The sequence below is a fragment of the Aspergillus nidulans genome, chromosome III, assembly GCF_000011425.1.
Source record: "Aspergillus nidulans FGSC A4 chromosome III".
Lineage (NCBI taxonomy): Eukaryota > Fungi > Ascomycota > Eurotiomycetes > Eurotiales > Aspergillaceae > Aspergillus > Aspergillus nidulans.
The window spans coordinates 38927-51831 of record NC_066259.1 but is presented as its reverse complement, the minus strand read 5'-3'; the positions used below and the strand labels follow the sequence as shown (position 1 = coordinate 51831).

Below are 12905 nucleotides of genomic sequence, written 5' to 3'. Positions count from 1 at the left end.
GTAGATTTTGAATGCTATTGAGCGTCACATCACGAAGCCGAGAGTGTGTCTTGGGCTCAAAGCTCCGTGATGGGTGTGGGAAATGGGCAAAACCATTTAACTGGCCGACATTGAACAGCGAAAAGATGGCACGTACTTCGCCGCCCATGCTAAATAGACCATAAAACGCAAGATATGTTGGCGCACAGGTACGTATATGTGAAGAGGGAGCAAATTGAAACTTCACGAAGCAAACTCGTCGAGCTTAATCCCTCCGCAAGGATTTCGGATTTCGGATTTCGGATTAATTCATACACCGTCCCAGCCAATGATATCTATGGCTATGCGGGAAAACACCCCCCACTAGGATGGTCGGGGCGGTTGCTAATACTATATCCACCCATAATTGTCAACATCCTGAGGGTTTGGCTCCGCTTGGACAGCTGTCCAGGGTTCCCCAAACCCTCTATTGTCTTCTACGTACCCAATGACTTCAGTGCTCTGCCTCGTCTATTTCCGCCCTGCGTACAGCTCCAAATTGCCCAAGGAGCCCTGTGCGTAGCATGAATTTGGCTGCTTGGATCGCAAGCTTAGGCGTGTTGAAGATTTTCTTAACGCTTCCCTCCCCTTCTGGTCCCCCACTTCGTCCACCGAAGATTTCCTCCCGTAGGCCGCTGAAGGTAGGGCATGCGAGAAGGATGTGGCGGACCGATTGTGTCGCTCTTCCGCATTGGCAATCGCTGTTTGGTACATCCGGTACTCCTCTCTGATAGAGATAGTGGCGGAGTCCAATCTTGCCGGTGCGCATTTGGACAATTATCGTGCTCAGCGCTCTGTGTAGGTCCTGATGCACCCTGAGGACCTTCCTTGTTGGTGTTGGCGTTAATTCGTATAGCTCCCGGCCATGATGGCATGATTTCCAATCATTTTCCCATCGGGCATTCACAACTTCATGGGCCCTTCTCTTCACGGCCGACCTAATGGTCTTGAGTTAGTGAGGCTTGGGCGCTGTCTCATCAGTCATGACCTCTACCATTCTGCCTCGGTGGCCCCGGATCCGTCGCCATCCTGTTGCCTCCTTTGCTCTCCGGTCTGCCTGTTCGTTTCCCTCGACACCTCTGTGTGCGGGAATCCAACGAAAGTGAACATTTAATCCCGCCTTCCGCCCTTTGTTTAGCGCCATTATAATGGCTTCCAGGATATACTGTCCTGACTGACTGCCCGGGTTTCGTAGTGCTTGGAGCGTAGCCTGGTTATCTGTGAAGATGACTGCGTGTTGCATTTGGCGCTGGAGAATAATCACCAGGGCTAGCAGGATCCCCTGTAGTTCCGCGACGTATACCGTTGACTCCGATTGTTGCCCCATATACGACGAGCGCGATATCAGATATTTCGGGCATATTGCGGCTGCTCCCACTCTACCGTTGATTCCACTGCCATCAGTGTACAGTGCTATAGGGCGTGGTGCGCGGTTCAGTATGTTTCGGTGTGTCTCTATCGCGGTCTCTGCGTCCCCGTCGATTATTATGTCTGGGGAGACCCAGTGCGGCGCGACAGAGAATGGCAAAATTTGCTCGAGGTTCCTGAGGCTGTCTTTCCCGATCTCCCTTTCTGTGAAGTCTTGGATCTTCTCCAAAGGGCTCCAGCTCCATGGCCGCCACCCGTTGCCTAGGTGTCCGTTTCCGATATCTTCTCCTCTCCTCACCCTTTCCACCATGTCCATGGCTGTGCCAGTATGAAACCAGAGGATGTCGCTATCATCTTTCTCTCCAAGAGCGTTGCTCTGGGAGTAAGTGTGCCGCGATGTTAAGCCCCGCAGATGCCGTGGCCCGGAAAGCGCCGGTGATAACTCTTGCTGCTGTGGTTTGGATTTGGCTTAACATCTTCAGTCGGCTTTGGGGATGTCCGCCTCCAGACCTGAGCGAGTACCATGCCGAGTGTCCATATAGCATTGCTGGACTCACTGCTGCTTGGTATAGTATGCGCAATTGCATCAGGCCTGCGCCCCGTGTTGTCCCTGCCAGCGTTGCCAAAGGCGCCAGAGCGGGGGTTGCTTGCTTCTGGATGTGTCTGAATTGGTGTTCCCATCGAAGTGACTGAATCTACTACACCAGGTACATTGCCGTTTCTGTGGGCTGGACAGCTCGCAGATCAAGGGTTCCGCTTCTCCGCCAGTCGCTTGCGGGATGGAGAGGGTGCTTGGGTCTCGGGGGATGTAGGCTTCGGGGACGGCGGGGAGGGACATTGTGAGAAAACGATGTGTCGAGAATCCTTTACAAGAGGAGTGTAAACGGGATGACAGTCGTTAAGGCTAGGTGGTGTTTGTCTTGTATCGGTTGATGGATGATCGAACCTGTTTATGTCCCCTCCCTCCCTTCCAGAAGTAGGCTTTCACCGAATGTACTTAACTAGAGATGTTTCCTCGCTTTTAGAGAGTCTGTGGCCGTTGGTGGCATGGTGGTTGCTTGAATAGTTACGCGTTGAACGCGTGATAAATTTTGAAGAGGTGAGCGGGTCGATCGGGCGGTCGACTCGGTTGGGAATTACGTTAGACACACGGTTTGCATTGCCGAGACCCTTGCGGACTATTTTTGGCAACAGTGGGCTCCATTAGCGCTTTTCTCCCCTTCCACCCTTCCTTTCCCCTCTGTCGCGTTTTGAGGTTTCGCCCTTTTCAAACTTTAATCTTCTATGAGTAATCAATTTATTGGCATCGCCTGCTCTGGTCTAAACCCATTCCAGATCATCACTTCGTTAGAATTGACCCCAAACCTGAGCCAAAGACTTGGGATCGCGAATCAGGGTTATAGAAGATTTTTATTGGTCTCTTCTTCTATTGCTGATACTAGAGAATTGTCCATGTCTTATCACCCATCAACCTACCTGACACAATCCGGTAATATATTACCTTCAGTGGACAAAGGGCTCTGCCCTTTGAAAAACTCCTCGAAACAGTCTTTTTATCTGTGGGCGGGTGTGTGCGTTTATAATAAGCTTGGACCCTGTTGATGAGATTATGCCGATATTTCCTTCACTGGAAGCATCTATCCTAGGAGATCACCCCACACCTCAGCCTGCGCATTGTGGGTTTATGTTTGTGGATACTCAGGCTGATGTTTCGCAATGTGTCAGCATAGGAAGGCAAAAGAAGTCATTCCTTGCAAGAAACGCCCATCAGCAAAGGAAGAAAGAGGCTCTTGATTATTTGAAATTGCCCCAGCCATACAGGGGCAGTACACCGCAGCAAGGAGAGAAGGAGGTAGAAAACATTCATAGAAACAAGACATGAATTCATAACAATTACATGTTTCTAGTCAGAGTATCTACCGTCATCAGCCAGAACCATGCCAACCCTTTTTGCGCCTATCCTGTGCCAATGAGCAATGCTATGTATATATATTTTCGCTATTGTACGTCACCTGCTTAATTCTAGCTTTCTCATATTCACAGCCAATACTGAAAATATTCTCAGACAGATTCTACATGGCCTCTAAAATGTATCTGCTTAATATTGAGCGGATAAATACCTGGTAGACTGAAAGGGCGGTCATGTCCCCAGGGCAACTCTACACCAAACTCTGTCTCGCGGCTGGACACAAGGCGGCTCTTGAATCTTGTAATGGTGTTTCATCCATAGCAAGCCAAAGATCACTCAGAGATTGCTTACAATTTCGAACGAACGCCGTCAGAATCTTGAACGATCTTCTGCAGGATCCCGTGACTGCGGTGGCAGAGTCTACAGTGTTACTTGTTGGCTCAATCGTGACAATCGAGGTATGGGGTTCTCCCTCCCATTGATGAGTCAGGTTTGAGGCTCTTTTGGTTGGTTACTAACTAGTCTGCTTAGACCATCAATGCCGAATTTGCGGCTCTGCAGACACATATGAAAGGCCTGGCAACGCTTGCAGAACTAGCTGGCGGTCTTGATGCATTGGAGCACATGACAGTTTCCAGCATATACCAGTACAACACCCCTTTAATGTTTATCCCATTCGCGGCTAATGCTCCCAGTGCTGTTACGGTGTATGCAGCTCTGCAGAATGAACCACCAATCATCCCAATGTCAGCTAAGTTTCGCAGCGAGATACTTCAGGAGCCCGCCATTTTTTATCGAAGGCCTGATGCTTACGCAATTGGCTTCGTAATCCCGCCCTATATTGCTACTCTTGGTTCTCGCTTTGCTAGCTCCCGCTGGTACACAGAGGTGTCTCCATCTCTAAAGTACTTTCTCCCGATCTTCACAAGGCTCATCCAACATTTTGAGCTCGGCAAAGCATATCCTGAACTCGTAACATAAACTGACAATGATCTTTTCACTGTCTTTCAACATGACTTCCTCTCCGCTACTTCTGATTCAACATACAAGGTGAACGATCTTAACCCGCCTCTCCGTTACTCCCTTCTCGTCTACTTATACGTCCGTGTCTCCCATGTCCAATCTCTTCCCATCGTGCGCCACATGGTGGAAACCTTCAAGCATATCCTTGCACCCCGAATTCCTTATCTCCTGGTGATCGCTCCTGACTTGCTATTCTGGATGCTTGTTATTGGAGGGCTAGGATCTAAGGGCTACAACACTCACTCATGGTTTGTTGATCACACTGCGTATGTGGCACAGCATGTTGGCCTTAGCGACAGGCATCAGGCACGACGCCTGCTCGGGGAGTTCTTTTACACTGATCAGCCTGAGGATACATGGTAGAGCACTTGAAACGAAGCCTTGACGGCATCACATACTACCAGGATACAGCACCGGATCTGTTATTCTGGATTCTCCTTCTTGGCGGGATGGCTTCGCGGGGACACCGCTCGCACCCGTGGTTTGTGTTTCAGCTCGCGGAAGTCGCGGACTCTTTAGCTCTAAAGGAATGGCTCGACGTTCAGGCGCTGCTGGGAGAATTTTTCTATACAGATCAGCCTGGGAAGACGGCGGGGGAGGATTTGTGGAATGAGGTTTTGACGAGTTCGTTTCGGTGTATAGCGCCGAATCGGACGACTTCTGTTGTTCGATTATAAGGACAACTGGCCGGGGGAATACACGGCATGGCTAATCCAGCCCTGTATTACCTCTGAAAGCGGCGTTGGATGGCTAGGAGACTATGTGCTTTAAGTAAGACCTGCCTGGGGAGCAGCTAGTGAAAATGCACAATCATGGCCACTTCGATTCGATTGGCTCCGCTGAAGCGTCTGACATTGCCACCTAATCATCTCCACCGCGCCGAAGCCTATATTAATCATCGCGAAAACTATAACTAAACACCACAGGGACAGCGGTGGCCGCCGGCGACTACCAGATCCTTGGAACAGAGAGTCTGGAGATACTTCCGGCGAGGCTAAGTTAATCAACTCTAAACTGGGCAGCCGAGCTAGAGCAGAACCAGCAAGTCCATGCACGATTCTTTCCGCTAAAACCACGCTTGCTAGATTCTTGTTCCGTTTCGCAATCAAGACTAGCCATAAGGCAACGTCACTGACAGCGCCTGGGGCCTTGGTAGATATACTTATGGGGTCTCCAAGAGCGTCTACAAACTAAATGGTCTAGGCCCATCAACCTAGATTCCAACGCGATCATAGAAGAATTGTGCTTGCTTATGCTATACACCGCGCCCTCCTGACCACTCATACAAGAAGAGTGGTGGCGTGGTCGTCCTTGTGCAAAACAGTGTTTCTATTTGAGAACCCAGTCTCAGGGATATCCATCGTTCTTTTGGTGGAAACATGGTCCAGACGCGCGGCAGAAACCCACGTATTTCAAAGCGCCCAACTCCCTGCGGTAGGTTTGTTATAGTTAAGGCTGCAATTCCCTACAATAACTATGAAGTGGAATTTTAGATACTTGGCGAATTTCAGGGCGCCGGTTGCGTAGGGAAAGAATGGATAATCTCCGCTGACACTGTGTCCTCGTCGAGGCGGTATAAAGATTGGACGTGAGCAGTGACGACGTGGTGAAGCGCGGAAATGCTAAGACCTGTTGTAAGATCCCTACTGATTGGACCGGTTTTGCGATTCTCTAGCCACGGGTCGTGGGGGAATAGTGCGCCCTGGGGATTACCGGTGCTGAGGGCAACGAATGAAAAGGCCAGCAAGAAGCCAAAGAACCTGTGGGACATTGCTGTACGTATGTGGTGGCGAAAATGAAAGACAAATGGGACTGTAATGGCCGAGTCTGAGTACCTGGATTTTGATATGATGCACAAGTCCTTTATGCACAGGCCCAGCTCTGGACTATGCAAAGCCAAGATCATAGCACGCGGTCTACAGACCAAGAGATCTCGTATCGCAATAGTCAGTAAACTGGTAATAATGACGCATCAGCATTCCTGGACCCTGGGTATTCAGGCCTGGAGCGGTACTTGTATACCCAACAAGGGCTCCTACAAGCAGAAGAGTATAGGTGATTGAATATCGGTGAATCTCCCAATTCATGGGCCCGGTAAATATTCAGCAAGGGTATGGTGTTGACAGAGATTCTTGATGTAGATCCAAGATCGATTGCGGGAAGCTCTGGCCCTTGAAGAACACGACTACATGAGTGGATAGTAGCTACCGTCGCACAGGGTCCTTGGCATAAAGATGCCGTGGTATCGATTCCTCCAAGTGATCTCCACTCTCTCTCTTACTCTATCCGACGTCACCCGAACAAGCCCCATCCAGATATGACAGCAGATAATGAAGGTCGGAGTCGGCTAGTACGCCCACTAGTCCGCGGCATGAGGAAAAATGGCTGCTGCCTAAATTTTTTCTAAACATATTCGTGAGTATCAATGAGTGCTTCTGGGGATCAAAGTTTAATGATTCACGTCTTTTGGATCTTGCCACTCGCGCGACGCGGAAGAGACTGCGTGACAGGATGAGTATGGGGCGCTAGAACTTTGTGGAAGGCCGAATACTTCATCCATGAACATGCGCCGCATAAAAAGTGCCAGATGAAACCTAGATATATTGTTGCATTCCAGGGAGTCTGTTCTTCTGCTCCTCGGCGTCTAATCATCAGCAGTCCCACCGTTTAATTTAGCACGAAGGAGTAGACTAGCCAGATCCAGGGCCGCCACAACCAAATTTGATTGGCAAGTAATGAATCCTGCAATCAAAGGGACTTGGAGGGAAAGCTTCATGGGGAGTGCTTGTCTTGGGCTTGAGCTTGATCCTCATTGGGCCCTGGAAGAAACAGAGCCCTTGCGACACAGACTTCCGAGATATAAAATTGATTTGCCACCCATCATAGTCATACAAAAAATAAACACAATCGTCGTTGAACAGCTTTCGAGCGCGCCAAGTCCGTGTGAATTATAACCACAATGGAAGATTTCTACTGGAGTTCACAAGTCTCCAGCCCTTCCAGCCATATCTCGGGAGCCGAGTATGATGAGATACCATGGCGATTAGCGAATGATCAGGTAAGATGAAGGCCCATTAATACCCACTGTCAATCCCCATCGAAGCTCAAGTTCTTTTTAGGGCCATCCCAGCAAACATCACCAGTTCCACGTTACGCAAACATCTCTCAACAACTCAGGCTTTTACCTGCCTGAAGATCACAACACAGCTCCACACCACTCCAGGTCATATCACGGCCCGGATTTAAGTCTCGTCGATCATTTAGCGTCAACAACGTTCAACCCCGCGTCCACGTTGTTACTGGGTCCGGCCCCTGGGTCGGATCTGGAGCCGCAAAAAAGCGGATGGAGTGTCATGTCGCATCAGAGTACGCCGAGTGCTGGAGAAGATGTACCGCCTCGAGTAAGTGCATGCATACCCTTTCTCTAGAGACCCAGGCTCAAGCCAAGGCGATTTGACAGACGACAAGGCGGCGAGCGCAAAATCGGGAAGCGCAGCGGCGATTTCGACAGAAGAAGGAAGACGCACAAAAAGTGCTTGAGGAGAGAATTAGCAGCCTGGACGCCAAATGCAAAGAGGTTTCCAAGCAACTGGCGCAGAAATGCGAGGCAGCCCTCGAGCTGGAGCGCGAGCGGAAAGAGCTGGAGGAGCAGGTCCAGGAACTACGCAGGCACGGGCAGATGCTGGTCCGGGTGGTCCGCCAACCGGCGCTCGTCGAATCGTTCATCTCGCTCCTCACGCCTGCTCTTACTCAGCACTGACAAAGGCGCTCATCACTACGATTGATACACTATGATACTCCGGATAGACGACCGCTAATACATTCCTTCTTTCTCTTCCCCTGCTCTTCCTGCCATTTCACCGGATTAAGACCGCTCCGGCCTGTGGCTTGGCCCCATCATTTCGTAGCTCGCTTCTCTCTGGACATTTCAATGAACCTTCTGTACCTTCAGCTGATGATTCTAATATAGTTTGCCGTGCACCGTGACGCTGCTGATTTGTCTTCTCTTCTAGTACCATTGAGAACTCGGAGTGCACTTTCCTTATGGACAATGAGGCTGTTTACGATATCTGTAAGCGCAAGCTTGACATCCCCCGCCCTGGTTATAATAACCTCAACCGTCTCAACGCCTGGGTCGGTAGCTCTCTTACCACCAGCCTGCATTTCAATAGTGACCTTAACATTGACTTGAATGAGTTCCAGACTAATCTTGTGCCATTCCCGTGTATTTACTACCCTCTAATCTTGTATACTCCTGTCATCTCTAGTAGCTGCAGTACTTACAAGAGCTTCAAGGTCAAGGATCTCACCTTGCAGTGTATGTATCCTGTCTTTTCTTCCAAAATATCCCTTCAGTCTAACCATCTGGCAGGCTTTGAACCTAGGAACCAGATGGTTGTCTATAATCCTCAAACTGGAAAGTATATAGCAGTGGCTCTCTTGTACCAGGGTGACATGATGCCTCACAATTATGCCCGGGCTGTTACTGATATCAAGGCCAAGGCCTCTTTTAACCTGGTCAAGTGGTGTCCAACTGGTTTTAAACTTGGCATTAACAACCAGAAGCCTATATTTGTTCCTAACAGCAAGCTTACTTCTATCAACTGTTCAGTCACCATACTCTCCAATTCAACTGCCATTGCCGAGGCCTGGAGTTGCCTTGGCCACAAATTCGACCTCATGTACTCTAAACATGCTTTCATTTATTAGTACATGGGTGAGGGTATGGAAGAGGGCAAATTCTCAGAGGCCCGCGAGAACCTAGCAGTTCTAGAGAAGGACTACGAGGAGATTGCCGGCGATACTATGGGCTTGGATAGCTATATAGAACACGAGTATTAAGCAACAGTTCCTCTTCCTGGTTAAATAATACTATTACTGGTCGTGCAATCAGCTAGAGAAAGCATAAAGTTGCCAGATTTTAAGCTAAAATATGATTCTTTCTTACAGTTCTTTATTATCACACGTTAAAGTATACAACACAATTCTGTCGACCGAAGTCAAAAGTATGATACAGCCAGCAGACGAACTGGAATAGTGACTTCAGTATACAACCAAGGACACAAAGTCTGGCTTGATGTAGCAGAAACCATGGTTTGTCTTGATGTTCAACAAACAAAACTATCAGTCTACCTTGATATTCTAAAGAGAATGATTTGCAGGGACCACCTGAATAGAACAAAGCACGGGAGCGAGACTCGAATCTAGCCTTTTTCGATGAGGAACGTTGTCTCTGACGCTCTCTTGAATTCCTATGCAGACTCAAAGGGATTCAATAGCCCAATTCTCAAGCTTGTGCGCTCTTGTGCTCTGTGTTTCCTTAGCTCGTTCTATCTCGCTATCCTAGTTTGATTTCGATAAGCGTACAGTGCCATCGCGAGAACGATATGCCCGCCTCGAGCAATACATCCAGTCGCTCGAATCGGCACTCGTGAGCAATAGTATCGAGCTACCACAGCAGCCCGACCCATATCCCACCCCCCGCTCCACGTCCATGCCGCAGAATAGATTCGAGCGAGCTTCAACTTCCATCGAAAGGGAAGTCTACTCTCCCGCGGCTGCGCAAATCGACTACTCTGCAGGGCTAGACTCGTTAAGCGACCGGTTTGGTTCGCTGCAGCTGGCGGAGGACGGCCAGATGCGGTTCTTTGGAGCGACCTCGAATCTTCATATCCTGCATGTCGGCATGTTTCCTCTGAACGATTCCAAGATCCGCTCGGTATACGGCAAAGAGAATGATATCCTCCAGCGGGCCGGTCTGAGCGCGCACATCCCAGAGGGGCTGGAGGACCACCTCCTGCAGCTGTACTTCTGTTGGGAGAATCCCAATATCCCAGTCGTCGACCAAGATGTGTTTTACGCAGAGCGAGCCAAGTACAGAGCGACTGGCCGACTGACTGACCGGTATTCTGAAACCCTGGCCAATGCCATGTGGGTGACCGAGCTTTGCATTTTCTCACCATGATTCCAATGCTGACAGTGACTCGGAGCCAAGTGCGCCGTCGGAGCAGCCCTCACCCAGCGACATTCCCACGGCCTCCCGGAACCCCTCAGCGAGCTCTTCAGCCGCCGAGCACAGGCCCTGCTGGATGTTGAGATGGACGCTCCGGCTCTGTGCACCGTTCAGTCCTTGGTCATCCTCAGCGGCGTGGAGGCCTTCCTGACGCGCGACGCTAGGGGCTGGCTCTACAGTGGTATGTGGCCATGTTTTCCAACCTACTCATACTCGTTGTGGCACGGTTGTATTCCCAGCGGAGGTAAAATGGCTTGAACAAAAGCATGATAGGTATTTGAGTAACAGCAAGCAACAATAGGATAACCTGTACGACTGCCTGACCGGGATAGAGTTGTTCTTGAACCTCGCCAGGGGACAAAAAATAAGAGATCAACATATTCAGAAGACTTGGTGGGGACTGGCCACGACACTCCCAATCAATAGACCACTTATAGATAATCGCAAAGGCAAGGTAGCCAAAAATTGACTGAAAGAAAATCATTTGCGGGATAAAATTACCTAAAATGTCGGCCTTGCACTGGAAATGCCGGGCGTTGGCATATTGCAAGCAGAGGGCATATGTCATCTGGGACGTGTTATTAATCTATCTCTTAAAGAAATATCGCACGCACATGTGCCCAACCTATGAGAATACTCATCTTCATTTTCAAACTGTTAGTGAAAAGGAGGGTATTCTCGGCATCATGCCAGTTCCAGTCCACTCCAAACGGGAAACGATAGCCGTCCCTTAGTGAGGCCTTGACTGTCTGGCCTTGCCGAATGTTGTCAGGCCACTTCCACTGGCTCTGAAAGATGGTGAACGACCTAGAGAAAATATCACAGTAGATTAGACCAGTGTACATGGAGAATAAACCCATCATCAGCATGATGTAGCGACCCAAGAAAGCCATCTCAATCATCTCTTCAAGCTTTGTGCTTCCCAGCTTCGTCTCCCAATAGATCAAAACAGTAGCAACCATAGTTATTAATGCACCGTGGCCAAAGTCACCAAACATGACAGCAAAAATGAAGGGGAAAGTAACAACCATATATAATCCAGGATTGGATTCCGAATATTTTGGAATACCATATGCGTCGACAATTGTCTGGAAACATTTGGTGAACTTATTCGTTCTGACAAAGGTGGGCGGTGTCTTATTCGTCCAGATCTGATTAACAATGGTGGGCACGGTCACTCCGGCGCGGCCATTAATATCCCCCAAAGTCGTCTTGATCAATGGAAGGGAGCTGGTAGGGCACCATGCTTCCGCGACGTGTATGCTCCTCGCCTGGTCATAGGAAAATTCATTTAGTGTGCCGTAAATAGCCTTCTCCTTCTTGATAATAGTCACCCAAGCCGCTAGAGCGGGGGCAACCTGCGTGAGTTTTGCATGAAGTTTGAATTTTATCTTTTGCACCACATTCCTCACATCATTCCGCCGGATGCTCACGTCATGCATTCGTCGCATCCTTAGCCGGCAGTCCTTATCGAAGCTATACAGAGAAGCACCGAGGGATTTAGAAATACTTCTGATCCTCACCATAATGTCTTTTCCATGCCCAAGGATTATAAAAACATTCTTGAGGATCTCCTCATTGCTGGTTGGATCGATAATAGGTTCGGGGATATCAGACTGATTCATGTAAAGGTTACCACGCAATGTTCGCCAAAGGATGCGTTGTAACAGTCCCATCCTAACTCGTGGTATAACTCCAGCAATGATCCCAATGCTCATAGCCTGGAATCCCCGCTGCCCCAGAGTATCATTACCCAGGCCAGCCTGTTGTTCAACGTCGTGAAGGGAAGGCGTTTCATTATTATTAAGCGACTGGCGAATCTCTTCCCTTGGGCCGTGAGCATGGTCAAAGTATCTGCCAGCCTCTAATAGCACCCAGCGCCATTCGGTCAGCTCCAACACACGCTGCATTATGGTCTCGTAGGTATCGTTCAGAAAAGAAATTTGCTGCTCTAGACACCCAATGTGTTCGGCAAGCTCGTCGATCTCCAATGTCAAGTTATCTGCCATTGTGTCGGAGTATTCAGATAAAGTTGGTATCAAAATAGATGCTTTGTCCAGCTGGGAACGAAAGTAGCCTGTTGTATGCAGTCAAGTCAGCGTCGCGCGACCAGATGCAGCAGCTCAACCGGAATCCAATTCACCTACGCAGTTGCCTCTCCACATTATCCAGGCGGGAAATCTCTCCAGTGAAAGTTCTTCTGAGGGCATTCGTATCCTGGTTGAGCTATTTCAGATTCATCATTAGCCTTCTCGCCATGCCTGATGCATCTTAGTTTTGGCGTTGAATCTTTAACTTACATCCTTAAACTGGACTTGACCAAGTTCACCTAGAGCCCTGACAACTTCACGTCCGTTTTCGTTGGCGATATAGAGCTGGATTAAGCTCATATCTACCGAGCGGAAGAAAGTATCCTTGGGGCCCATGGTGGAAGAGAAGCTTCTTTAGTCAGTGTTTTCCACTGCTAGGATAAGGCGTTCATCAGTGTTTCCATCACTGTAGACAAAGTTGAGACAGGCGTTCAAAGGAGTCGCCCTCCAGACGCGTTTTTCGGTAGGCCTGCTTGCCCGCCTG

General features: G+C 49.3%; 5 protein-coding genes across 5 annotated transcripts, besides 1 other annotated feature; 2 read left to right on the top strand and 3 right to left on the bottom strand.

The window, feature by feature from the left end:
* Window positions 1-12905: part of a sequence feature (contig 1.86 1..112247(-1)) that runs on past both edges of the window.
* On the bottom strand, window positions 266-2224 carry ANIA_10625 (ribonuclease H family protein; the record flags this gene model as incomplete). The annotated part of the gene is made up of 3 exons (XM_050611540.1): window positions 266-964; window positions 1013-1854; window positions 2098-2224. 3 exons carry the CDS (start codon window positions 2222-2224, stop codon window positions 473-475), a joined length of 1461 nt encoding a protein of 486 aa, XP_050467558.1. The 3' UTR covers window positions 266-472.
* On the top strand, window positions 3529-4681 carry ANIA_05081 (uncharacterized protein; the record flags this gene model as incomplete). Its single annotated transcript, XM_657593.1, has 3 exons — window positions 3529-3753; window positions 3827-4267; window positions 4346-4681. The coding sequence occupies 3 exons, from the start codon at window positions 3529-3531 to the stop codon at window positions 4679-4681; spliced, it is 1002 nt and encodes a 333-aa protein (XP_662685.1).
* On the bottom strand, window positions 5826-6089 carry ANIA_11459 (uncharacterized protein; the record flags this gene model as incomplete). Its single annotated transcript, XM_050611539.1, has 1 exon — window positions 5826-6089. The coding sequence occupies one exon, from the start codon at window positions 6087-6089 to the stop codon at window positions 5826-5828; it is 264 nt and encodes an 87-aa protein (XP_050467557.1).
* On the top strand, window positions 7278-9028 carry ANIA_05082 (uncharacterized protein; the record flags this gene model as incomplete). The annotated part of the gene is made up of 3 exons (XM_050611538.1): window positions 7278-7376; window positions 7747-8012; window positions 8332-9028. The coding sequence occupies 3 exons, from the start codon at window positions 7278-7280 to the stop codon at window positions 9026-9028; spliced, it is 1062 nt and encodes a 353-aa protein (XP_050467556.1).
* Window positions 9649-12757, bottom strand: ANIA_05083 (V-type ATPase subunit a family protein; the record flags this gene model as incomplete). Its single annotated transcript, XM_657595.2, has 5 exons — window positions 9649-9964; window positions 10535-10899; window positions 10946-12408; window positions 12479-12557; window positions 12632-12757. The coding sequence occupies 5 exons, from the start codon at window positions 12755-12757 to the stop codon at window positions 9649-9651; spliced, it is 2349 nt and encodes a 782-aa protein (XP_662687.2).